Genomic DNA, 27,418 nt, shown 5'->3' on the forward strand with positions numbered 1-27,418 from the left:
AAACGGGGAACTAAATGACAAGGAATGAAATGGGGAACTAAATGACAAGGGAATGAAACGGGGAACTAAATGACAAGGGAATGAAACGGGGAACTAAATGACAAGGGAATGAAACGGGGAACTAAATGACAAGGGAATGAAACGGGGAACTAAATGACCAGGGAATGAAACGGGGAACTAAATGACCAGGGAATGAAACAGGGAACTAAATGACCAGGGAATGAAACGGGACTAGACTGTTGACACGTCACCATGACGACACGTCATTAAAGAGGTCAGGCTTAGTTTAGCAGCGGCTCTTTTCCAAAACAATTACCAACGTTGTTAACGGAGATCATCGTGTCGGCCCGTTGGTGTGAATTTTCTCGAAAGAAGGAACGTGTGGAACTGAACGGCTGCCAGCGGGTATTACACCTCAGCAGGTACACCGGAGGGGAAAGCTGACGGATGATACCAACACGAGCTGAAACTCCCCTCCACTGCAGAGGAAATATACTCACAGAACGGGCGACTTTTCAATAAAACCCACGACAAACACCAAATAAGAATCAAAGACAGAAAGAGGCGCCTCTCAGACATGTTTACTGCATGTTCTCACAGATTTACGACCGATTTTTGAAGGTTTTTGAAGGTTTTAAACGTCAGGTTTGGTATCTCGACATCCATCCTGTGAAATAAATAAAGTCTAAAGAAATAAAGTTTAAAGTTCTGTGGGTTTTAATAAGTTAACGATGAGTAACGCAGCTTCAGTCCAGCTGAGGTTCTGTAGCTAAACAAAGAGAAATGTTTTTTTGCTTCCCCTCCATCCTCCTGCTGCTGCCCCGCTGCGACTGAGGCAGGATGGAGGAAAACCTTATTAACTTAGGAAGGATTGCTATGTTAATACCTGCCAAATAAGTGGATTAGCAGAGGGTCACCGTGGATTAGCCATCAGTTTGTCTTCAATCCTGAAGTCTCGCCTGCCTGAAACCCAGTAATCTCAGAACAATCCTGTAAAGTAAAGGCCCGGGGCCCACATGGGGCCCAGACGTCATCCTGCTGTTGACCTCCCGGGCCTTGACCTCCCACGCTCGCCTTTGTTTACCCCTCAACCATGTGCCTTCCCCGCTCCTCTTCATCGAGACCTTTGTCTGCAAAAAACAGAAACATCAAAGCTATTGTTGCCGTGGCAACCTCCATCCCCTAATTGGCCCGGATCAGCCGGGTAGGCGACGATGAATCGAGGCCGCTTCTTCCTATTCAGCTCAACGGTCGGGATAAGAGGTGGAGAGGACTTAAAGGAGCCTAAAAATCTAACTTTAAGGGGTTAAATCGGGTTTTAAACCCTGTAAGAAACCAAGAAGCTGCTCGAAAAATGAGCAGAAAGTTGCTTAAACTGCAGAAAAACGTGAAATAAAAGAGATATTTCACACATAGCTCATACTTTTTAAAACAAGACTGACGTCCCTAAAACTAACACGATGGATTATTTAACGCAGACACAACAAATTTTTTTGTTTTTCCAAGGCTAAATGGTAGATAATAATGATATATACTGATAAAACTACATTAGATTATTCAAAGATTTTTTAAATTTTCTCTCTTTTAAACAACCAGAAGTGACAGAATGTCTCAGATTCGAAGTAAAGAGGGGCACCTTGTGCGGAAGATAACAAAATAAATGTTTCATTCTCTGCCGATCGTATTTTATCTGTGTGTAGAAGAGTTTGAGGGTCGAATCGGACGACATTTCACTATTTCAGCTCAAGAAAAATGAAAATAAGTGAGCTGTTTGCTGAATATATTTGGGCTTTAACCATTTTTTGCTGAAAAAAGGACGCGTTTGACTGTTTTCAGAGTGAACGGAGGTGAAAAAGAGGCTCTAATTCTGCATCTCTTTGGGATTTTTGACCCAAAAATTTCATTTAAAGCTCTGGAAACTGCGTCGGCGTGTGAGAGAAGTCGTAGATTACGTTTCCTTGCAGAAACCCTCCTGCTGCCTGCAGGGCCGACTCCCCAGGAGCTGGTGTTTAGGGATGCAAACTAAAAGCCTATTTGGTCGTTCTGACTTGTTGAAAACTGGAAATTTTTTCCTCGGCACATCCTCGTCTGTGTCATTAATGCTCGCTGCCAGGGGAGTTTCCTTTGAAGGGGCAATTAAATGCGAGTGAAGTGAAATAATTAACTGTTTCTTAATCCCTCTTTAGCTTCAGTTACTACGCCTGTCAGCCTCTCGGCTCATGTACGGCACACACACACACAAATAGATTCACAGCGACGTCGCACTAAAAAGCCCGAGGCTAAACATTCACAGAGAAAAGAGCCCCCCCCCAGCTGATCATCTATATCTACATGTACTTCCAGGATGGCGAAGTCAGCCCTGCACAGCAGAGCAGCGTGATGAATAACAATGTGAGCAGCAGAAGAGTTGCTCATCTGTGAGTCACTCCACTTTGGCTGTTCAGGGGCAGCAGGTAGAAAACAGTCTATTAATAATGGGATGATGTCCAGTGAGCAGCTTTATGATCCTCTTTACCCTTTCAGACTCCCCCGAGTCACCTTCGGTGTTAATGCGCGGACGAGCCGTTATCCAAACCCACACAACTTTTATTTTAAATTCCGGTTTCTAACGGTGAGAAATAACGTCGGCTCGTTTTCCTGCTCTTTAAAAACTTCATGTAGGAACACCTGAGCCAAGTTTGATTCCTTTAGTGGTCGAGAGGGAGAGAAATCCAGACACCTGGATCTCTGAAGTCGGGCTGAACCGTCAGAAGAACTAACTTTTCCTGGGATCTTCTGTTTTAACCTCCATGGAAAACATGGCAGGGTCTCAGGAAAGGTGGTTGGACACCGACTCTCAGCTGTGATGTTTAATAGATATTCCTCATCTATTACAATTAGGGCTGGGCAACGATTTCACACGATTTCCCTGATTAATCGCGATTAATCGCATTTGTACGCAAAATCCAAAAATGAATTCAAAAGTAGTGTATAGCCTTTAGCATAAAGTGCTTAATTATTTGCTTCATGCTGCATACAGAACAGAACATGGTGACTTATTCTTGTGGTTTCATGATGATGCACTGATCCAAAAGCTTCATCCATCCGTCCAGGGGAGAAACCCAGGCTGTGTTCGAAACCGCATACTACATACTTACAAACTGCATACAGTATCAGACAGTATGCAGAGCGTTTACCCACAATGCATTTCGCTCCTACCCGAGCCGAAATCAGCCGGCCTGAAGCTGATTTCTCTTAAGCTCTAAACTCTGTAAACTTTAGCAACATTTGAAACATTTTCAGGTGAGAAAGTAGTCGTTTAGATCCCCAACGTGTTGAAAACCTGACAAAATACCGGCTATTTACAGTTTTGTTCCCACGAATTCGGCGCTACTAAAGCTAGCCGTAGTGAGCAACGCACTTCCGGTTATTTTCACAAAATAAAATACCCGTTGCCTTTTATCATAGGGAAAGCCATTACGATACAATTGGTGCTTTTGTTTTGAAAACAGGAAGTGGACCTACCCTTGTTGTAGCTAGCTTGAAACTGCCGTTTTGACAGGAAATGACGATCGGCGACGTCACGTTACGTTGCATCTTGGGTAGTTTGAGTATGAGTAGTAACCTCATGATGCATACCCAACATTTCAGAGAATCTAGTATGCATCTGGGAACTTCTCACTTACTCAAACTCGCATACTAACTCAAAAAGTTAGTAAGAGTAGTAGGAGAAGTATGCGGTTTCTAACACAGCCTTCATTCTCCAGCTGAACCACATCTCAACCCTCACCTAGGACTCTTGGCTTTGGATAATGATGAAAATCACACGATTAAGAGTGCAAGCGATCAAAATCAGGCTCCTAAGCGCTCTGAGAGATGTCGAACATCATGACTGAATAAAGGGCCGGTCGAGGTCGTATCCAAACAGATACAAATGTCTCTACTGTTCCAACTCTTTCTGGGATCCCTGCAGATCTTTCAGGGACAGATGTGGTCCAACGCCTCTGCAACACTTTAAATTTAACTGACTAAAGGTCCCAGTCACCTTCACCTTCACCCCGCTGCCCGACTCCGACCTTCCCCGCAGCGCCACCCCCGGCGGTTGCGTCCATTCACTCATCAATCAGGAAAAAACGCTCGACTGCGTTCTGGGTTTCATCGTTAATGGGAAACAATATCGGTTTAGAGGAGCGGGTCCACTCTGATTTGCCTCTAAGCTGCTCATTAATTACTGAAAGAATTAATCTGCGGAGCTTCATGGACGATCAGGAGGCTGCGACGTGGAGCGGCAGCATGTGACCGGCACACACCTTAAGCCTCTTAAGCCCCCACCTGTTCTCAGTTAGACGGCTAATCGACTGCATGAGATCACTGAGGTGGACTGTAACGGAGCACGTTTACGCTTTTCATTAAATCTGTGTTTAAGCAGGGGCGCTGCCAACGTTTCCTCTGACACATCAGGACAGAGCGCCAGGTGTTTAACCCGCCTTCCTTTTGCTTTTTCTGCCTCTTTGTGGACTGAGCAGCATTTTTGTAAAGCAGAGACAGCTTCTGGGGAGCTTAAACGTTGATTAATCTAATTAAATTTTGTACAAGAGAACAGTTTGAGGTCAACGATAAGAATCAGAAAGCTTTTTTTCCTCCAATAAGGTGCACGCATGTCTGTTTCTTTTCTTATAACGAGCAAAACGTGCAACTTTATTTTAAGATTATGAGAAGATAAGATCTTTAAGATCGTCTTTCTTATCCGTCACCTTCCTCTTATCCTCGAGGTCGGGTCGCAGAGGCAACACAACCAGGAGGGAAACCCAGACATCCGTCTCCCCAGCGACACTCTGCAGCTCCTCCTGGGGGATCCCGAGGCGTTCCCAGGCCTGATGGGATGTATAATCCCTCCAGAGAGTTCTGGGTCGGCCCCGGGGCCTCCTCCCAGTTGGAGGTGCCCCAAAAACCTCCAAAAGGAGGCGACCAGGAGGCACCCTGACCAGATGAACCACCTCAGCTGACTCTTTTCTGTGTGGAGGAGCAGCGGCTCTACTCCCAGCTCCCGCTGGATGGTTAAGCTCCTCCCCCTGGATGGTGTAGCCCCTCCCCCTATCTCTAAGGCTGAGCCCCGCCCCCCTCTGAAGGAAACTCATTCCAGCTGCTCGTTCTTTGGGTCTCTACCAAAGATGGAGACTCGAGTCACTGTGACTTGGACTCGAGTCTCTATTTTGATGACTTGTGACTTGACTTGACAAAAAATAAAAGACTTGAGACTCGACTCGGACTTGGAAGTTAAAGCGGCAGTCTGCAGGATTTGTTGTTGTCATACATAAAGTCCTCATTTTTGGCATTTTAAGAGTTTACATGATCTATCAGAACGCTTGAAGTTGAAAACGGTGACCTCCGTAGTCGCAAAATGCAAGAAATGCTTATTTTTTAACCGAAAAATAAAAAGTTATTCAACTTCCTGTCCCGCCCCTTCAAAACACATGAGAACTCGTGCACGTCTACGTGCACGCCAGATGCGCGTACACGACTCCTCATTCATTAACTCACCTGTCATTTGCGATCATGGAAGACACAGTAAGTTGACTAGAAGTTCAGTAGTCCAGATAAATAAGCGTGGGGACGAGCCTACCTTGTATCGCGCGTGCACAATCGGTGATTGACAGGCAGCAGAGCCCAGCTCGTAAACCTGATTGGTTACCTTTTACCGGTCCGGTCTGCAATTTTGTAAACAAACCTGCTGGCTTTGGAGGGACCTAGCGGGACATATAGGGGACCTAGAGAACTCATTTTTTTTTGTATTGGGGTATTTAATGTACTACTTTCAGAATCCCCGGACAGTTCCAGGCATTATGCTTGAAAAAGAGTTGAAGTCTGCAGCTTTAAAGACACGATGACTTTAATGACTTTAGTGTTATTCTGTTCATGTTTTCAGTTTGAATATAAAATTAATAATTAAAAAATAATAATATCTATTATAATAATATCTGTCCAGAAAAATAAAAATAAAAATCCTGGACACTGAATGTCCCGGATTTTTGTACATGATGCGCAAAATGTGTTTTTCAGTTTAATTGAAGCGTGCCTACGTCCATGATACACAGCCTTATTGGCTCTACAAAAATGATCGTAAAATGACGCAGCATAACATGGGTGGTGGTGGTGGGGGCGCGCACCGTGGAGGTTCGTTAGAAATGGTGGAGACGGAGAGTGTGTGTGCCCCCAGGTGTCCACGACTAAAAACTGCTGAAAATATAACAAAATAATAAAGGTCTGCTATTAAATAAAACAATTAACTAAACAAATAACTAGAAATTGTCATTCTTACTAATTTTAGCTATACAATTGTCGCTTAGAATGACGGTTTTTATCTCGGATTAGATGTGCGAAAGGTGCCGTTGCTTACAAACATAAAGGTCGATTCGATGGTCAAAATGTCCAGGAGTTTTGTCAGACACAGGTGGCAACCCTAGTTACTGACAGTTACTTATATCTTTGTGTTTTCACTTTATCAAGATCAGATTCTGCTGGTAAAATTGCAATAATAAGGTCACTTGACTTGCCCAAGAAAAAATTACTTGGGACTTCCACATGTGTGACCCATCTCTGGTCTGTACCCAGATCTGTGACCACGCAACCTGAAAGCTTCTCCTTCCGGCTCAGCTTCCTCTTCACCACAACGGACCGGAGCAGCGCCCTCATCACTGCTGACGGAGCCCCGATCCGTCCGTCCATCTCTAACTCCAGCTCACCATCACTGAGAACCAGATCCAGAGAAGCTGAAGCTCCTCCCCCTGAGGCAGAGACTCTTCAGAAGCATAATGAATTGGATTATTTTGTAAATAATTATGATTACAATGAATTGAATTCCAATTGGCTTGAATTGGACTTTATTATTTAAGTGCCTTGAGATGACATTTGTTGTATTTGGCGCTTTATAAATAAAACTGAATTGAATTGAACCAAGGCCACAGATTTAGAGGAGCCGACTTCCATCCCTTTTGCTTCACACTCACATTGTTAATACAAACACTTGTTCCAGAACACCCAGAAGGAAGACAAATACCTTCACTTGTACATAAAGTCCCTAGAAACAGCATGAAAATCATCCTCCACCTTTCTCCCCGTTCAGAACCAAGGCCTCAGATATTCTAAATGCATAATTTAATCTCTGAATTCGCATATTTCTCTTTTCACTGCTGTTACTGAACCAAGTGTGTGAAGCAAAGTGTAAAGAAGGATTTATGAGACATAAACAGGAAGTAAAAGTTTATTATTTACCACTATAGATGAAGCTCCGTCCCAGCTCCTTACGCACTTATTTGTTTTCTAAATTGTCTTCCCATTTGTCTAAGTACCTAACTTACCACACTTACTCTGGCACTAGTTATGCTCTTAGCTGTTTGGTTTTGGAAGGAAATGCACTTATGATTTCTGATTTCTTGTGACCTGAAGTTCTTTTGCCTACCGATGTGGAACACACTTACACTGGAAAAAAAATAAAGTCTTACCAAGTATATTCGTCTCATTTCTAGTCCAAATATCTCATTACACTTAATATAAGACACAACTGCCTAACAAGCACCATTTCAGCCAGATATAGGGACTTGTTTGAAGACAATACATCTTGAATATCTTGTTGAATGAAAAAGTCTTGAAAACAAATTGTTTTGAGTCGGATTTCACATGAAACAAGCTTTTTTTTTTACATTTGAAGAGGTTTTTAAGCTAATTTCAAGATCACTTTTATCTCAAAAGTCCTAAATATCACATCTTATTTCAAGAAATCTTGACAAGCCGATTTTGACTAGTTCCATTGGCAGATTTTTTTGCTTATTTCAAGTAAAAACGTCTTTTATTTGCTGTTTTTCTTACTTATTTTTGGAGGGGCATTTTTTCCAGTGTATTGTAATAATGTAATGTAATGTAATGTAATGTAATGTAATGTAATGAAACCTGACCTTCTTTGTGTGTTACAGCTCACTAACACGACGTCTTGCTGCTCACTTCATTAAATCCCAGCGCTTACATCACTGAAAGGTGATTATTGTTGCCTCTAAATGATGCAACAATAATGATGTGTTTGTGTGTGCCCAGCAGGTGAGCTGGTCCTGGTGGCCGGCCCTGAACGCCCCTGACTGGCTCCCCGTTTCCATGGTGATCCATCCCTGCTGAGGGTCTCGGCAGGACATCAGGAAAACACAGTTCAGCCCACCGGGGAGCCTGAGAAGCGTGCGCACCTGTTTCCCCTCCATTAGCACTCTGACATCACCCCGCCGCACACGTGCAGCTCCAGCACAGCCTCTCCTCGTTAGTTCCCATGATGCAACACTAACCTGGCAACCGGACCTGTGGCTACCTCCCCTGCTGCTTCCACGCTCTCCTTGGAGAAGTTCCCGTGGGTCACGGCCCCGCACTGCCCAACCTCCGCCCCCCCGCCGGCCTGCCATCTGTCCTGGAGACGCCGCCTCGGAGCAGGCACGGCTCACCGGGAACAGCTGCCGGCGCCGGCGGAGGCGGCCGACCGGAGCCAGGACACGGCGGGAGGCGGCTTTAGCTGAGCCTCTTTTAGCTCGCTCTGGCGCCGGAGCAGGAGGAGCATCCTGTTCGGGGCGGACGCTGCAGCCGCCACTCTGATTTCTGAGGTAATCTCGCAGGAGTCGGCCCGATTTAACCGAACTCACGTGACCGTTGTGTGGATTAAACCGGCCAGAGAGTCAAAGAAAACGCCGGGAGGTCAGAGGTCGAGCCGCTGTGCTGCAAGAAACCTTCATGCGAGACGATTCTGGAGAGTTTTCCACCGTAACGAACGGCCTTGAACGCTGGTAATGTGCTGCCGTGTGTGCGTCTCATGTGGGCCGAAGCATAAACCAGTCGGTTTGAAACATGTTCAGCAGACTGATAACGGATATAAGTTCGGTTTCCGGACTCTGTGCCTCCGTGGGTCTTTTTCCTCCTTCGCTTTTACATTTCATGCCAAAAAAAAACAGAAATCTCAGGCCAGTTTGCCGGTTTATTCAAGCTGCAGTTTAAGAGCCAAGAAACCCCCAAACTCTTGCTGAATATTCATGACGGCAGGAACGCACGTGGCCTCTGATGCAACTATCTGTTAGAGGTTACGAGTCAGCAGAAAAAGGAAAAACAACGACTGGGGTAGAAGCTTGTGAACGGTTCACATACTATCTGAGAGATGAGCACAAAGTTATGGTGTTCTGAATAAACCTGACAGACACTCATTCCCTGGCCTTCCACTAGCTGAAATGGAGTTTACCTTGGCTTAATACTTTTATTGTTACTTTATTGCTAATATTATCTAAAAAAAAAATTGAATGGAAGCTTAAGACCCGCCTTTTTAGACTGGCGTTCGAACTCTGATTAGGGCCACTATGCATCCATTCTATCCGCTCTTTTTTAATTATCTTAATTTTACACAAATTTTATTCAATTCATTTTATTGCACGTGTGGAAGGCGTTTAATGCCCTGCAGCACTTTTAGCACTTTTACCATTTCTGCATCGTGTTTTATGTTTTGTTTTGTTGTTTTTATCCTGTTGTAAAGCACTTTGAGTGCCAGTTGGCTATTGTAAAGGGCTATATAAATAAAGTTTGATTGATTGATTGATTGAAAATTGTATTTTTATCTGTGATGAAGTTATTCTTATTGCTATTTTATCGATGACTCTCTTAATATGTGATGCAGTTGCTGTTGTGAAGCACTTTGGTCAGCTGAGGTTGTTTTAATGTGCTGTATAAATACATTTTGAATTGAATTTAATATAAAGCAGTGAGTCTATTCTGAGTCAGATCAACTTTTATTTCTCTAAATAAATAGTTTATCGAAGACCCAACACAGATATACTCACTGCAGTTACTTCCTCTTCCTTAATAATCACCACCCAGAGATACGGCTTCCCTCAAACTTCCTGAGGACTGGGAGCTCAGAATCAGATTCTGTAATGTCCTGAAAGACTCTTTTACCCCTCAATGACCCTGGAGGTCTTAAAAATACTCCAGAGCGTCTCGATAAAACCTCTGGAAGGCAGAAGACATCCGCTCGGGTAGGTCGGTCACTGTAAATAAATGCTTTTAGGGCCTTTAGGAACTGCTCGGCACAACATGTTGAAACCTTCATACCCTTAGAAATCATTTAAAAGCATTTAAAAAGGTACCAAGAAATAATGTGAAAAACCCTTGAAATCTTTAAGAGGGGTCCCTAAACATTGGTCCAAAGCCCATAATGTTCAGGATTATTACATTATTACAGGATTATTAATATCCGTAACCCCTCAAACATTCTTAACTGTACCTGGAGTCCTTTTAAGGAACCCTGGAAACTCTTGGAAATGGCCCTTTGACCCCCTCAGGGACATCTAAGTTCTCCCTTGAAGGTTTAAATAGGTCCTGGAAAGTCCTGGAAAGTCTGTTGGCTGTTCTGTTCCCTGTAATGGCTGAGATGGAGGCTTCTAAAATAATTCCCATTAAAATTAGAAAATCAATTCATGAACATTTTGAGCCTTTTTAAACAGGCCGAAAGCTTTTGGAGGCTTCACGAAATTTCCTGAAAACTTTTCCTAGGATCTCAAATTTAGTCGCAGAACCAGGAGCTAGCGTAAACCGAATATTTTCTGTCAATGACGGAAACATCTGAAGGTCATCTATCATTTTGACAGATTGCAATTCACACCCTGACCACTTGGTGGCGAGTGAGCATATTAATTAGCTATTGGCTGTGTTCGAAACCGCATACTTCTCCTACTAATCATACTAACTTTTTGAGTTAGTATGCGAGTTTGAGAAGTTCCCGGATGCATACTAGATTCTCCGAAATGTTGGGTATGCATCATGAGGTTACTACTCATACTCAAACTACCCAAGATGCAACGTAACGTGACGTCGCCGATCGTCATTTCCTGTCAAAACGGCAGTTTCAAGCTAGCTACAACGAGGGTAGGTTCACTTCCTGTTTTCAAAACAAAAGCACCGATTGTATCGTAATGGCTTTCCCTATGATAAAAGGCAACGGGTATTTTATTTTGTGAAAATAACCAGACGTGCGTTGCTCACTGCGGCTAGCTATAGTAGCGCCGAATTCGTGGGAACAAAATGGTAAACAGCCGGTATTTTGTCAGGTTTTCAACACGTTGGGGATCTAAACGACTACTTGCATTGTGGGTAAACGCTCTGCATACTGTCTGATCGATGAGTATGCAGTACTGGCATTTTGTAAGCTACATGTGGTATCTTTTTGTATTTAAGATTATATATAATAAAATAATACAAATAATATAATATGTTGTTGTGATGGTGGCGGGGTCAGTCTTTTTTTTCCGGCTGCTGGAGATGGTTCGCCCCGGGGCGTAAATCTTGCCAGGTCCGCTGCTGCTTGGAGACCCCTGAAACGACCTTTCAAACATTGTAAACTAGGCCCCCGATCCTCTTGGAGAAAACTTTCCTCCAGAAACTTCTCAAGAAACTTTAGAAGCTTTGAAATCGACAGAAAAAACCACCAGTTTGGAGCACACACACACACAGAAAAGATGCTCCATCTGTATCTCAGTACAACACAATCCGATCACGGCGTCCTCGCCGCTGTACATCAGTCGAACAGCGATTTACAGCCGCTGCCAAACGTGAAAAACACACACCTCCGTCTGTAGTGTGCAGCGGCCACCGCAGATAAGCCCAAACAAACAACAGACCTAGAAAAATAAATCCACCTCCCTCCGTCTCTCTGCCTCCCCCGGGGGACAAGAGAGGGCATTCAAAGAGCGCCGCCCGTCACCGTAAAGCTTCTCCACATCACAAACGCTCGCACACGTTTCAACCACACGCCGCGCGATACGAATAAGACCCGGAGAGGGAGGGAGGTGAGGTTTCCGCGGGGAGGAATCACCTCTTCCATCTCTCCACACACTCCTTTTATCTACCGGCTAATGAGCAGCAGACACACAAACACGCACACCTCCTTAGGACTGCAGTTTCGTCAGACCGTCTCTCAGCGAGCGTCCCACTTCTGAAAGGACCGCCGCTTACATCGTTATGTAACGCTGCGAGTGAAGCGCGTGTTGTTTCGGCCCAGAAACACTTTGAACACTCAGCCTCTTTTTCCTCAGCATGGAGTGCTGTAACACTACAGGCTCTAATGAGTGTGTTCATGTGGAGGAATTCTGTGTCTGTGTGACGAACAGCACTTCTATTATTAGTCAGGAAAGTGGGTTTCTGCTCAGTAAGCAGTATTCAGGGCAGTAAGTCATGCTGCAGATACGCAGATCTATGAACCTCGACTTGTAACACTTGTGTTGAGAAAGCAAAGGACTCATGAAACCTCTTGAAAGGAACCAGAGAGCTTTATGACATCGCTGGGTATTGCAACAGCATGAAATCCCATCAGTGATCCCCAAAATCTTCATCTAAGAACCTTTTGAACCTATTTTCTTGCCACAATAGCTGAATACTCAATCATAGATCCAGAATAACGGACCCGTGGACCCTTCCTCGAGAACATTTTGTACAATTAAACGAATCATGAAATGTTCCCGGCTTCCAATTGATCTCTCAAACTGGGTCGGCGCACTGTGTTAACAGCCAGTTCGTCACTCGGTTAGACTCCTGAATCCTGGAAGCGACTCAAAAGAAGTCCCACAACATCCTCAGGGATGTATGAAACCTCTTGGGAGCTTTTTAAAACCGTCCCAATGAAACATCGTTGACTTGTTAAAGGTATTCTGGAACTCCCTGAAAGAATTCGATGTCCGGAGGACCACCGGGAGGCTCCTCAGAGCCTTCTCAGTGGGCATCGAAACTCCCCCAATGAGCCAACATAACGGATCCTCTCGGTGTTCCTTTAGACCCCTACGCTTAAAAATACCTTTCAAAAACCTCTGAAACCCATTTTATACCTCTAAAAAACTTCATCTTTCTATCTATTTAAGACCTTGAAGAACCCGAGTTGCCGAATGGTAGCATTTCGGCCACCTCAGGGTCGCCCAGGACTTCCTTAAGAACCCCTGGAGCTTAAATCCTTAGATATAGATCCATACAACATTTTATTTAAAACAACTTGCTCTTCCTGAAATGTTCTGTAACCTCTTCAATGAGCCCTGGAAACCCCTGACTGACTCTTTAACGACTTGGATCTCATCTGTAAACTCTTGAACCCTCTCGAGTTCTCACCTCACCGTAAAAGCCTTCAGGGATTACCTCAAGTACGTCCTCGGAGATTCCTCGGGTCTGTGACAACTTGTAATTCCCTTAAAAACTTCTCTGAAAGCCTGAAAAAGTCTGTTACGATCTCTGTAAACTCCCTTTTTTCTAACTCAAACTCTTAAGTCCTCTCATTGAGACTACGCTCCGGGCGTCCTCGGAGATTCCCAAAACTTTAACTTCGTTCTTTTACGCTCCTACAACCCCGTCAACCTCTGGGAACTCTTCAAGACACCCCGTCAACCTCTTAAAGAAAACATCTGGAACACCTTTAAGGAACCTGCTCGGCGGTCCGTGGAACTTCCTTCCCAAAGGGGCACCTTTCATTGCCATCATACCATTTCTAATTAGAATTTTGTCTTTTAGTGTAATTCCAGGTGCTCTGGGATCTATTAGTATCATCACAGTAATCTCAGCGCTTCATTAATATTGAACGTGATGACTTTATTTTACATCTGAACCCTTTCGACACAAAGGCTTCACAAATGTGGGGGAAAAACTCAAAATAATGTGCTTTTTTGCAGAGGATACAGAGCCGTCCTGGGAGTTTCTGACAGGCTGGGGGAGAACTGTTGGCCTCCCCCCATCATTACCCACTGGAGGGCTGATGGAGGAGGTGAAAAAGGAGGCAGGAAAGAAGGGATTGAGGACCCCAGAGGAGGAGTGAGAGATGCCAGAGTGGAGGAGATGGAGACAGATGGAGGTGATCTGCTTCAGTGAGAAGAATGCACGACCTTCTCCTGAAAAAGTAAAACTGTCCTCACACATTCCCGTTCGTCCCATCTGTTTCGTTACGTCACGTTTCTCTAAAGCTTTTTTATCAAAGGTGGTTTCAGGGATTTGATCTGGAAACAGAGGAAAGTGAACTCGTTTAGTCAGAACTGAGCTGTCACGTCCGATTTTTGCCATGTTTTTAGTTCCTGTTTAGTTTTTAGTCTTGCCATGTCTTAGTTTTGTCATGTTTTACTTAAAGAAAGGACAGAAAGCTGTCTCAGAGGCTTCAGGCTGTGTTAAAGGAGCTCAGACCAGATATTCCCTTTAAAGCTCTGTTTTTTGCCTTATTTACATTCATGTTTGCACACTTTAATAAACTGCTGCTCATTATGCTGAGATACTGTATAAATAAATGAGGGGTCACTGAACTATGGCTCAGTTTTTCAAATGTTTGCAGATGAATGTTCATCATTAACTGGAATTAATGCCAGTTTTACAGCTTTTTCCTTTTAAAAAAAAAATGGGACATTAAAGCAGGTGTAACTTTGTTACTGAACCTCTTTTATCGTCATTCCTTTCATTGAGAAACTGACACTACGCCACACAAACCGCTGACTATGAGCTGCTCTTTGGCTGTTTACAACCCTCACAAGCTTTCCTTGGCTTAATCAGCTCCTGGATCTTTTTCACCCTTTCATGGCGCTTTGGGTGGAGCCCAAAAATGACTGCACCGAGACCCCCGAAGGAAGCGGTCAGTCAGTCCTGCTACAAACTGATGCTGATCTGACCTCCATCTAATTCCACTGTACACTGGAAAAAATCTAAGTCTTACCAAGTATATTTGTCTCATTTCTAGTCAAAATATATAAGACACAACTGCCTAACAAGTGCTATTTCAGCCAGATATAGGGACTTGTTTGAAGACAATACATCTGGAATATCTTGTTAAATGAAAAAGTCTTGAAAACAAATTGTTTTGAGTCACATATAATATGAAACAAGCTTCTTTTTTTTAAATTTGAAGAGGTTTTTAAGCTAATTTCAAGATCACTTTTATCTTAAAAGTCCCAAATATCACATCTTATTTCAAGAAATCTCGACAGGCCGATTTTCACTAGTTCCATTGGCAGATTTTTTTTCTTATTTCAAGTAAAAACGGCTTGTATTTGTTGTTTTTTTCCTTATTTTTGGAGGGGCATTTTTTCCAGTGCAGGAGCTGCTCTGCGAGGTAAACGGCTCTTTGGACAGATAGCTGCAGGATCTAGTTTCTTTGACACGTCTAACCAGCGAGGAGAAAGAAAACAAAAAGGCCTCCACCCTGTTCGGGTCAAACAAAACTTGTAAATCTGTCAAAAAAAACATGTTTTTATCCATCTGACGTGTCCTCGTAGCTCTAAAGCTCGCCGTTATGAGGAGATTAAACGCATTTACCTTTAAATTATCCCCCCAAACTGTGAGATCTGACTCTTGTAACTCGGAACACGTGTCGGCGTTCGAGCCGCTGATGTCACCCTGAATGTTTTCCGAGCTCTTACCGCTTTTATCTGGAAATCAAACCTGCGGCCGATTAAAAGCCGAGATAGAGAAGCTCAGTGATGTTCGGCATCTCTTATCTGAGCGTGTGAGAGTGTTGTGCGGCAGTTTCTGCAGCTCTCAGACTGATGCAATCAGCAGATAAAGACGTGCGTTTGCATGTGTGTGCGCCGTTAACTCGCCATAAAGCGGCGAAAGATCCTTCCCCCCCCCCCCCCCCCCTCCGTTTCAGTTTGGTTTTTCTCCTCTGTCCATCTGTCCGTCACAGACAGGAAGTGGGTGCATTAGCAGGGCGAAGACGGGCTGATGGCATTAACGTCCATTATCGGAGCGTTCACAGGGAGTTGGAGATCTCTGCAGCGGGTTTGTTTCTGTGTGGCCGGTCTCAGCCTTTTAGTCTCTGCTCTGGTTCCCACTGAGGAGGTCAAACTGGGAAACTGGGAAACCACTGAACACTTTGGTTTTTAAATCAGGAACGAGAGAAAAGAACTGATTTGATCCGCCGGTGAAAACTCACGGAATTGGTTCAAATAATTTGATGCAGTTTAGCAGAGATGGGACCAAGTCACACATGGGCAAGTCCCAAGTCTTTGCTTTCAAGTCCCAAGTCTTAGCTTTCAAGTTTCAAGTCTTAGCTTTCAAGTCTCAAGTAAGTCTCAAGTCTTAACTTTCAAGTCCAAAGTCTTCGCTTTCAAGTCCCAAGTCTTAGCTTTCAAGTCTCAAGTCTTCGCTTTCAAGTCCCAAGCAAGTCTCAAGTCTTAGCTTTCAAGTCCCAAGTCTTAGCTTTCAAGTCTCAAGTAAGTCTCAAGTCTTAACTTTCAAGTCCAAAGTCTTCGCTTTCAAGTCCCAAGTCTTAGCTTTCAAGTCTCAAGTCTTCGCTTTCAAGTCCCAAGCAAGTCTCAAGTCTTAGCTTTTAAGTCCCAAGTCTTAGCTTTCAAGTCCCAAGTCTTAGCTTTTAAGTCCCAAGTCTTAGCTTTTAAGTCCCAAGTTTTAGCTTTCAAGTCTCAAGTCTTCGCTTTTAAGTCTCAAGTCTTAGCTTTCAAGTCCCAAGTCTTCGCTTTCAAGTCTCAAGTCTTTGCTTTCAAGTCTCAAGTAACTGTAACTGTAGCTGTCCCCCACCCCGTATCATATCAAGCTAACGTTAGCTAACTACCGGCTAGGCTAACAGGATAATATTAGCTAATTTGACGAGCACTTACTGGTCAGAATGGATCTTAAAATGACGAACAAAGTTCAAAGTTATGCTGGATGCTTAACACTCAAGTCATCGTGTCTCAAGTCAAGTCAAGTGCCGAGTCTTTAACTTCCAAGTCCGAGTCGAGTCTCGAGTCTTTTATTTTTTTGTCAAGTCAAGTCACAAGTCATCAAAACAGCGACTCGACTCGACTCCCCATCTCTGCAGTTTAGAGCAGCAAAGATTACAGTTTGTCAGGTTTACGATGCAGATAAACAAAATTCTCATTAGTGGAATATATTCGCTCTCTGTGGGTCTTTCCTTATGATAGAATTATAAAATCATTAGGCTTTTGCTGCACTTTTGCAGCTTGAATGACAGAAATTCACATTAAACAAATGAAATGAGCTGATTTTTGTGTGTGGAGTTCCTGTTTGTGACATTTGGAGGTAATTTACAGGCAGAATAATCCTCATAAATGAGTGTTCATCGATGTAGATTACCTCAGAAGAAAGGGTTTATATCACAGGTAATATGTTGCTGAGAAACGCTCCTTGAAAGGCGTAAAAACAGACCAACTTCTTAAAGAAGAACTGCTTAAATCATCTTTAATCAAACGCTCATAAACAAACAATCGATCTGGATCAAAACGACCAAACTTCGGTTTAACTTTAAAGCCAAAATGTCACACAGATGCAGTTTGTTTAAGGCAGAGAGCAAAAAATCCTCAGAAAGGAAACAGCAGTTTGGAAAAAGAAGCGAATAAGTTATTATTGGTTGATTTCTGCCTTTCAACGCGCCGCTGCTGCTGTTGTGTCTCATATTTAAAGGTCATTTAAGCCCACACTGTGACAGCCGTGCAGCACAGCGTGGGGTCAGTTCATGTTGAGAGGAGGTCTACTGCATCCTATTGTGATCGTTAACTAAGGACCGGCGTCAGAGGACGCTCTGAATCCTTTAAAAAAAAACACAAACTAACAGCTCAAAATGTTCAAGCTTCTCACCGGACAGACGGGTAGATGAGGAGCAATTAAAGCACATTACTGGCCTTACTTTGTAACACTGTGGCACTTTTATTTGCTTATTTGTTTACATGCCTGCAGGTATTTCAGGTTGAGCTGCTGCTCGTTTTTATGAGATTGTTGCACTAAACTACAATGTGAAGAATTTGTTTATTACTTTTGTTGTTAAAGCTGCTCTGTTTCTAAGTGTTAAATGATAAAATAAGTGAATAAAATAAAAAAATCAGGGACATCCTGGATCTGTTTCTTCGCCGTTCTTCATTTTTTTAGTATCGGATCAGGACTCGGTATCGGTAATGGTACATCTATAGTATTTTCCACACAAAATATACATTTATGTCGGCCTCCAAAGCGTATCTGGTGCTACATTTATGTGTTTTTGTCATTTTTTACACCGCAAACACTTCCGTCGCCTTTCACACCCTTCCAGAAACTTTTTTCCAGGAAGCACCCAGTAGAAAAAAAAAATCGAGCTAGAAAGAAAAAGAGCTGCTTCATTATTGTGATGAGGAGCATTCGGGCACATCTCAAAGTTCAGGAAAGCTAATTCAACAAAGCAGATGCTGCAGCGGACGTGTTCGGAGAGAGAAAACTGAGGAGAACGGCAGCTGACAAAGGTGAGAGTACGAGTGAGTGGAAGCAGTAACTCGCTCTGTTACTTCTTATGTAAAGATGTATCATGAAGGTGTAACTATAAATCTATAAATAAATCTATAAATAAACTATAGGAATGAACCCCTCGACCTCTGGACGTTCATAATCCAGCTTTACCGGAAACTCTTCTGTTAAGCTCCGTGTTATCGGTCCTCGTCTGAGATGGCAGAAGAATCTTCTGAAGTTAAATCAGAAATAAAACACCTTTAATTTGAAGCTGAAATGTAAAAACTACAGAGTGAAAGTGCCGTAAACACAGTGTCGTGGCGCTCACGTTGCTAAAACAGCTGTTCTGCAGCGAATATAAAATCTGTGCGAGCGGCGTCACATGTCGTGAGCATCCAGTTTCTGCTTGGATTATCATTTATGTGGATAATCCTCCTAAAAGAAGCAGGCAGGGAAGCAACCAGGATGCATTAAGAGGAGTCACTATCACGCAAACTACTCCAGCAAAATGCAGTCAGGAGACACGTGACCGAGACGCGTCCATCTCCGTGTCCAACAAACGCCGTAATCCTGCAGGATGGACCCTAAAGACGGACCCTTTTATAGATAGATAGATAGATAGATAGATAGATAGATAGATAGATAGATAGATAGATAGATAGATAGATAGATAGATAGATAGATAGATAGATAGATAGATAGATAGATAGATAGATAGATAGATAGATAGATAGATAGATAGATAGATAGATTATACATACTTTCAGGAGATAGATAGATAGATAGATAGATAGATAGATAGATAGATAGATAGATAGATAGATAGATAGATAGATAGATAGATAGATAGATAGATAGATAGATAGATAGATTATACATACTTTCAGGAGATAGATAGATAGATAGATAGATAGATAGATAGATAGATAGATAGATAGATAGATAGATAGATAGATAGATAGATAGATAGATAATACATACTTTCAGGAGATAGATAGATAGATAGATAGATAGATAGATAGATAGATAGATAGATAGATAGATAGATAGATAGATAGATAGATAGATAGATAGATAGATAGATAGATAGATAGATAGATAGATAGATAGATAGATAGATAGATAGATAGATAGATAATACATATTTTCAGGAGAGATAGATAGATAGATAGATAGATAGATAGATAGATAGATAGATAGATAGATAGATAGATAGATAGATAGATAGATAGATAGATAGATAGATAATACATACTTTCAGGAGATAGATAGATAGATAGATAGATAGATAGATAGATAGATAGATAGATAGATAGATAGATAGATAGATAGATAGATAGATAGATAGATAGATAGATAGATAGATAGATAGATAGATAGATAGATAATACATATTTTCAGGAGAGAGATAGATAGATAGATAGATAGATAGATAGATAGATAGATAGATAGATAGATAGATAGATAGATAGATAGATAGATAGATAGATAGATAGATAGATAGATAGATAGATAGATAATACATACTTTCAGTAGATAGATAGATAGATAGATAGATAGATAGATAGATAGATAGATAGATAGATAGATAGATAGATAGATAGATAGATAGATAGATAGATAGATAGATAGATAGATAGATAGATAGATAGATAGATAGATAGATAGATAGATAGATAGATAGATAGATTATACATACTTTCAGGAGATAGATAGATAGATAGATAGATAGATAGATAGATAGATAGATAGATAGATAGATAGATAGATAGATAGATAGATAGATAGATAGATAGATAGATAGATAGATAGATAGATAGATAGATAGATAGATAGATAGATAGATAGATAGATAGATAGATAGATAGATTATACATACTTTCAGGAGATAGATAGATAGATAGATAGATAGATAGATAGATAGATAGATAGATAGATAGATAGATAGATAGATAGATAGATAGATAGATAGATAGATAGATAGATAGATAGATAGATAGATAGATAGATAGATTATACATACTTTCAGGAGATAGATAGATAGATAGATAGATAGATAGATAGATAGATAGATAGATAGATAGATAGATAGATAGATAGATAGATAGATAGATAGATAGATAGATAGATAGATAGATAGATAGATAGATAGATAGATAGATACTTTATTGATCCCAAAAGAAACTCAAGCATCCAGTAGCAGACATAATAAAGCAGTAAAAATGTTTATACAATTATAAACCCTTTAAAAACAATCTAAGAATTTAAAAAACAATTTAAAAAACAGTTTAAAAATATAAAGTGACCAGTGAAATAAGACGAAAACATTAACTGAAATGCATTTATACCACCGAGGGTTAGTAAAATCCAATAAAATGATCCAACTGGTTCACTGGAAACGCAGAAGAAGAAGTGTTTCAGTGCCAGCCGGTTTGCTCCTGCAGCTCTTCATCGCTCCGTCTGAAGCACTCAGGATCTGAACAATCTGCAATCACTCACACAACTGGATGATCAATACGGTCTGCAGCTGAAGGAAACAACAGGAAACAACTGAACCGGCTGCTAAAGAGGCCGAACAGAGTGAGCCAACCCTGAAACCCGACTGTGCTGCTGTTTGGTGCGATTAAAAGGCTCCATCCTTCACTTTAAAAGGTAAAGAGGCCCTTTACTTATGGTGGTCACCTGGGTCTCCAACAGGGGTGCGTAGGGGCTCCACAACTGGATCAAGCAGCAGGAAGATAACCAACCAAACACTAATCCAAACCTAAATTTGTTTGAGACTCAGCATTCATTTAGAGTCTCTAATAAGTAACAACTATTCCTGTGCTAATGCTAAAAGTTAGCACGTTTTCCCAACTATACGATGGAGACAACAAGGTGGAAATAAGACGCTGGGAGTACTTCTCCAATGAGAAATGCTCAGCGCCAGTCCTCTCAAAATGATTGCCTTCCAACTTGGGTGGTTTTAGGTAAAAATATCTCCTCGGTGCTCCGTTTAGCTCACAGTCGCTGTGGCGGAAAGAGCGGGAGGCTTAAAAAAAGAGGCTGTGTTCGAAACCGCATACTTCTCCTACTACTCCTGCTAACTTTTTGAGTTAGTATGCGAGTTTGAGTAAGCGAGAAGTTCCCGGATGCATACTAGATTCTCCTAAATGTTGGGTATGCATCATGAGGTTACTACTCATACTCAAACTACCCAAGATGCAACGTAACGTGACGCCGCCAATCGTCATTTCCTGTCAAAACGGCAGTTTCAAGCTAGCTACAACGAGGGTAGGTTCACTTCCTGTTTTCAAAACAAAAGCACCAATTGTATCGTAATGGCTTTCCCTATGATAAAAGGCAACGGGTATTTTATTTTGTGAAAATAACAGGAAGTGCGTTGCTCACTGCGGCTAGCTTTAGTAGCGTCGAATTCGTGGGAACAAAATTGTAAATAGTCGGTATTTTGTCAGGTTTTCAACACGTTGGGGATCTAAACGACTACTTGCATTGTGGGTAAACGCTCTGCATACTGTCTGATCGATGAGTATGCAGTATGGAAGTATGGAAGTATGGAAGTATGTAGTAGGCAGTTTCGAACACAGCCAGAGTCTTCAAAAGTCCCCAATCCCCCGGGGAAAGTTTCTCAGAAATGCTGAGATTAGACATATTAGTGATAAAATGGCAACATTTTACTCTGGAGAATAAGTCGTTATTCTTTGGTTTGACAAAGCAGAGAGGAATGATCTGAAGGACGGATCTCTTTATCAGAATCAATCGGGAAACAGTGCTCGACTTGTTTTACCAAAGAAAAAGTAAAGGTTTGAGTTTTGAATCCCGCTGAAAGGAGGAGTAAAGTGTATCTGTGGCGGCGTGTTAATCCTCAGAACACCAGCCGTAATCTGCCGACCTCTCAGCTCGCACACAGACGCTCTTCCCTGGGAAAACACCTGCAGCTCAAACATGTTTCGCCATCAGAGGAGAAGATTGAACAACATCGTCCACTCTCACGCACAACACAACACGCTGACCTCATTCCGGCGTGCCGCTAAGTCCTGCTCTGAGAGCGGCGGCGGCGGCGGCCGTGCGAGCAGCTGTGAATAATTGTGTTTACAGATGGTATATGAGCGACCTGTGGGTTCAGAGACGGAGACGGCCGGTCCTCTCGTACTCACAAAAGAAGACAGGCGTGACATTTAAACTGAACCCCTCTCTCTCCTTTCATTCCAGCTCGTTCACCTCGGTCAGCTTAATTGGCGTGAGTGTTAACGAGGCGTTACGAGCCATCGCAGAACAATGAGCAGTGACAGAAGTGAAAAAAAGATTGGCGAGTCGCTTTCCTGTCTGTTTAACCGGCTGAATTAGCTGTTTTATTTAAACTTCAAAGCACTTAAAGCAGCTTACTATCGTGCATCACGATCTAAATGCAAAGTTATGGTTGTTTGGAAACAAAATAATCCTTTTTTTTTTACTTTACATAATGATAAATGATGTTTTTTGCTTTTGTGCTTTAAAGATTTAAATGAGATTTTTTTCAAATATGCAGCATAGGTGGGAAAAATGCGGATGTTAAATGTATGAATCATCATAACCGACTGGTTTTTATGCGAATACAGCGGCAAGAATGGTACCAACAGCCTGCAGAACATTAGTTAAGTGGCAAAATCTGGCGTAAATAAGTTCGAACAATCACCTCTCAATTTGAAATGAGTTCAAGATTAACTTGACTGCACACTTTCTGCAGAAGATGCAGACTTTCTACCCCCGAATGAGACCAGAACTTTGGGTTTTGGCATGTGCAAAACATACATTTAACGTCTCTTTGCGGCACTTTAAGGAACGATTCGCAGTTATACGAGTTTCTAACAACGCTGTGAGAAATACTGCTGCCTTTAAACTCAAATTTGTAGTGCTACAAACAAATAGCTACAGCAAAAGCTGAATTAAAAGGCCCGTCCAGACAGAATAAAAAAACATAGCATCTGGAAACAAAAAGAAAACCCTGGTTCGTTGTGTTTAGCACATCTGGAGCGATATTGGCATCGTTAGCATCACTCCTTGTTTCTCATATCTACAAACAGGCTCAAGCTAAGTGCCAAAGGTTTCCTATAAAGTATGACGCATTCCTGGATGTCTTACAGAAAAAAGCATAAACAAGCAAAGGTATAAATATTAGCATGCTAGCGTGATGATAAGCTGCTAAAATGCTAACTGGTGAACTCAGAGAGCAGTGTGTTGCGTTAGCATGTTCGCTGCTAGCTTGCCGTCAGCTGGGTGTGTAAAGTGGAGCTGACGGAGAGTGGGACTCCGTGCGATTTACATAATTGGGATGTTAATTTTTCAAGCCGTGGGACTTGATTACGTTGCATATTGATTGTGTTGTTGCTGCTGTGAGGTCACACAACTCTTTAACGAAGGCATACGCAGCACAGGGATTGTGGGAATTTGAATAAAAGCACAACGTTTGCGGTCCTGCTGACGAGGTGTGTGTGATGAAAACAGTGTTGAGGTGGGTTTTGTGTGCGTCTGCTCCCCTCAAAGTCAATGGGTTGATGGAGGAGGTGAAAAGGAGAGCAGGGAGGGGGAAACCCCACCTGGTCTTACCGTTCTCCGGGTGTTCCATCTCGCCGATGCTGCCGTCGGGGGTGGTCCTCTCGTAGTGGTCCTCTGGCAGAGCCAGGGGCCCGATCCGCGGCCCCGATGAGGACTTGGAGCTGGGGGTCTCCGACTCCTCCAGGCCGCTGTCGTAGTAGCTGTGCTGGGACGCGTCCTGCAGATCCTGCGCCTGATTGGACGTGGAGAAGGTCACCCGGCGGTGGGGCAGCTGGGGGTGGCAGACAAGAGAGAAAGGGGGTTTGGAATTAGTCCAATCCAGAGCCGGCCCAAGGCATAGGCCAACTACGCGGTCGCTTAGGGCCCCCACGCCACCAGGGGGCCCCAGAGAGCACCCAGACGTTGTGATAAAAAAGTAAATATATACATGAAATTAAAATAACATTGAATAATTTAAACGAAATTGTATTACACCAGAAAAAAAACAAAAACATTTTGACAAAATACTAATACTAGATTAATTTATGCCACCGTTGGGCAAAATTATTTAAGTATTTAATTTTGATTACAACTTTATTTTTCTGTAAGATAATGTGAATGTCATTTGATTCTATTTTGGATTTTGAACATTTTGCACACCATTGCACATCTGAAAGAAATTAAACTATTTAACGTGTTTACTATAAATGCAGTCTCCAGCCTGCTGATGTTACTTTCAAATAGTTAAATTAATGAGCCATACTTATACATCACTCTTTATGTAGAAGTTAATTAAACCATATTTATGAGTTTGCTATCCCCTTAAGGTTAATAACACGAATGACACCAGTATAATGTAAGATGATTACAAATAATGCTAATGATTGTGGGTCCGTTACACACATAACAGTGTAGCCTATGGAATAATGAGGCATCTGGAGCTGAGGTGATGGTAGGGGGGCCCCAAAATGAAATTCTGCTGAAGGCCCCATAAAGGCTTGGGCCGGCCCTGGTCCAATCTCAAACATTCAAGGCTAATGTCAAGTTAAATTTACCGTGTAAAGTGCTTTTATTAGAAATGCAGCTTCAGTTTGATGTGCCGCAGATTAATGAAGACATCAAGTGGAAACCAGACGGCAAAAATAACCACAGAGAAGTCTTTTATCCGAGTTTTTACTTTGATTCCGCAGCTCAGACCAGTCGACATTCATCTCTTTCCGTTCCTAACAGCAACGGGTAACGTTAATGGATGGGTGATTGATCATCTTATCTCTTCTTGGTGTTTTTCGTGTTCAAACCAGTCAGCCAAAGACATTGACCTCAAACACCAGATGCTTTACAGCCGGTGGAATTGATCACTTTTAAGGGGACAATCGATAAGCTTTCAAATGTTGCCGGTTTACTGCGATGCTTTGCCTGGTAAAGTCACATTCGTTCAATATTTGCCATGAGGTTTAACACTTTTATTTATTTTTATTTATTAATTGGGTGATCAAAACAAATACTGCTCTGGAGAAAGATTAGCTTCAAACACAAAGTTAGGATCACTGAGAAGCCGTTGGAGGCAGCTCTTAGCGACAATAAACTGCCAATGGTGCCAATGCTAAACTTAGCAGCGTAGTGGAAGAGCAGCTGGCTAAGCTGGTCATTAGCACACAGAAAGACAAGCCTGGGACTGAGAAGTCAGCGGATGTTTGCATCTTCGGTGTGTTCGTGACCAGCCGAGCAGCAGCTGATGCAGCAGCCATCTAATTTACCACCACCAGCCGATTAGCTGTCACCGGTTAGATTAGTCGGTGGCTTTGTCAAGGACACGTCAATTCTATTTATAAAGCAAACCCAAAGAGCTGCACAACCAGAATAAACAAAACCCAGAGCAATAAAGGAAAAACATCTATAAAAACACAGTGAAACACAATGGGTAGAATCAATAAAAGACGAAAAAAAAAGTGGTAAACGCCAATACCATAAAAAGCCCAATAAAATAAAGGTGTCAAGCTCTACTTGGATCAAAGCTTGCAATGAATTTCTTTTTTAAAACAACACACATACATTCGTGGGAACAGAATTGTAAACAGCCGGTATTTTGTCAGGTTTTCAACACGTTGGGGATCTAAACGACTACTTTCTCGCCTGAAAATGTTTCATATGTTGCTAAAGTTTACAGAGTTTAGAGCTTAAGAGAAATCAGCTTCAGGCCGGCTGATTTCGGCTCGGGCAGGAGCGAAATGCATTGTGGGTAAACGCTCTGCATACTGTCTGATCGATGAGTATGCAGTATGGAAGTATGTAGTATGTAGTACGCGGTTTCGAACACAGCCATTGTCTCTCTTGATGCACGACCTCGTTGGCTTCCCTCGTTCAGAGTCTTGCCGACTTCTGATCACTTGTAGCCTGGCTGACGCGTCCAAAATCTCGATGAGATGGTGGTCTGGGAACTAGGTGTGCATTTTCTCGTATTTGAGGCGTGGTTTACGAATGCCTAGAGCCGTTTATTGGGCGCTACGAATGTCTATCAAATGGCGTCTGGTTCTTCCCATGCTGCTTTGCACGCGATTCATAGCCAATTGTATCACTTATACCAGATGACGACAGAAATTCGACTAGGAAGAAGAAGAAAAAAAAGTAAAATAAAAGTAAACTTGCGCTCTAAGCTACTTAAAACACTTTCTAAGGCTGCATCGAACGGTAACGTTGTGTCCGCTGCCATGTTGGATTAACACTCTAAAAGCTTCGGTGTCACGCATAGACGTCGTCATCGTCTTGCTCCAGTGTGCCAGCAGTTTCAACACCACAACGTGTTGAAAACCTGACAAAATACCGGCTATTTACAATTTTGTTCCCACGAATTCGGCGCTACTAAAGCTAGCCGCAGTGAGCAACGCACTTCCTGTTATTTTCACAAAATAAAATACCCGTTGCCTTTTATCATAGGGAAAGCCATTACGATACAATTGGTGCTTTTGTTTTGAAAACAGGAAGTGAACCTACCCTCGTTGTAGCTAGCTTGAAACTGCCGTTTTGACAGGAAATGACGATCGGCGACGTCACGTTACGTTGCATCTTGGGTAGTTTGAGTATGAGTAGTAACCTCATGATGCATACCCAACATTTCAGAGAATCTAGTATGCATCCGGGAACTTCTCACTTACTCAAACTCGCATACTAACTCATAAACTTAGTAGGAGTAGTAGGAGAAGTAGGAGAAGTATGCGGTTTCGAACACAGCCGAGGTGTTTAAAGGATGGCAGCGTTTCTGAGGACGACACAGATCAGCCGCTCTAAAGAAAGTACAACTGAGCATGCAGTTCCTTAAGAAGCAGAGCGTGCACTTTCAAGATCAAGACAAAAAACGTACAAATTAAAGTATGAATGATGCAAGAAGATGTGCTCAGTAAAGAGCATAATACAGTAAAATATATCCAGAGGTGCTCTACGCACAAGCGCAAACATCAGATATTTAAAACAAGTGGCACCCTGCTGGGTTTAAAGCAGCATTTCTATCCCAAAAGGAGACATTACTAATTTACATACATGAAAACTAATGGTGTCTAAAGCCCTATTCGGACGGGACTAGTTTAATGGGGGGACCTGGGGTAAAGTAATAATAACCGGGAAATCTAGTCCCGTCCGAACGCGCCATGTCAGTAAAGATAGCGGAGTATGCCGGTAAACTTTGCCGAGAATT

At 42.4% G+C, this 27,418-nt stretch overlaps 1 protein-coding gene across 3 annotated transcripts in view; it reads right to left on the bottom strand.

The window, feature by feature from the left end:
* The window catches only part of LOC142398028 (protocadherin-1-like), a 433,391-nt gene that overhangs the window by 264,274 nt on the left and 141,699 nt on the right, over positions 1–27,418 (bottom strand). For all 3 annotated transcript variants that reach the window (XM_075481975.1, XM_075481973.1, XM_075481974.1), the window contains exon 4: positions 23,803–24,022. In XM_075481975.1, coding sequence (XP_075338090.1) covers positions 23,803–24,022 — 220 coding nt within the window. The remainder of the gene's footprint in view (positions 1–23,802; positions 24,023–27,418) is intronic.

Source organism: Odontesthes bonariensis, chromosome 13 (assembly GCF_027942865.1).
Source record: "Odontesthes bonariensis isolate fOdoBon6 chromosome 13, fOdoBon6.hap1, whole genome shotgun sequence".
Lineage (NCBI taxonomy): Eukaryota > Metazoa > Chordata > Actinopteri > Atheriniformes > Atherinopsidae > Odontesthes > Odontesthes bonariensis.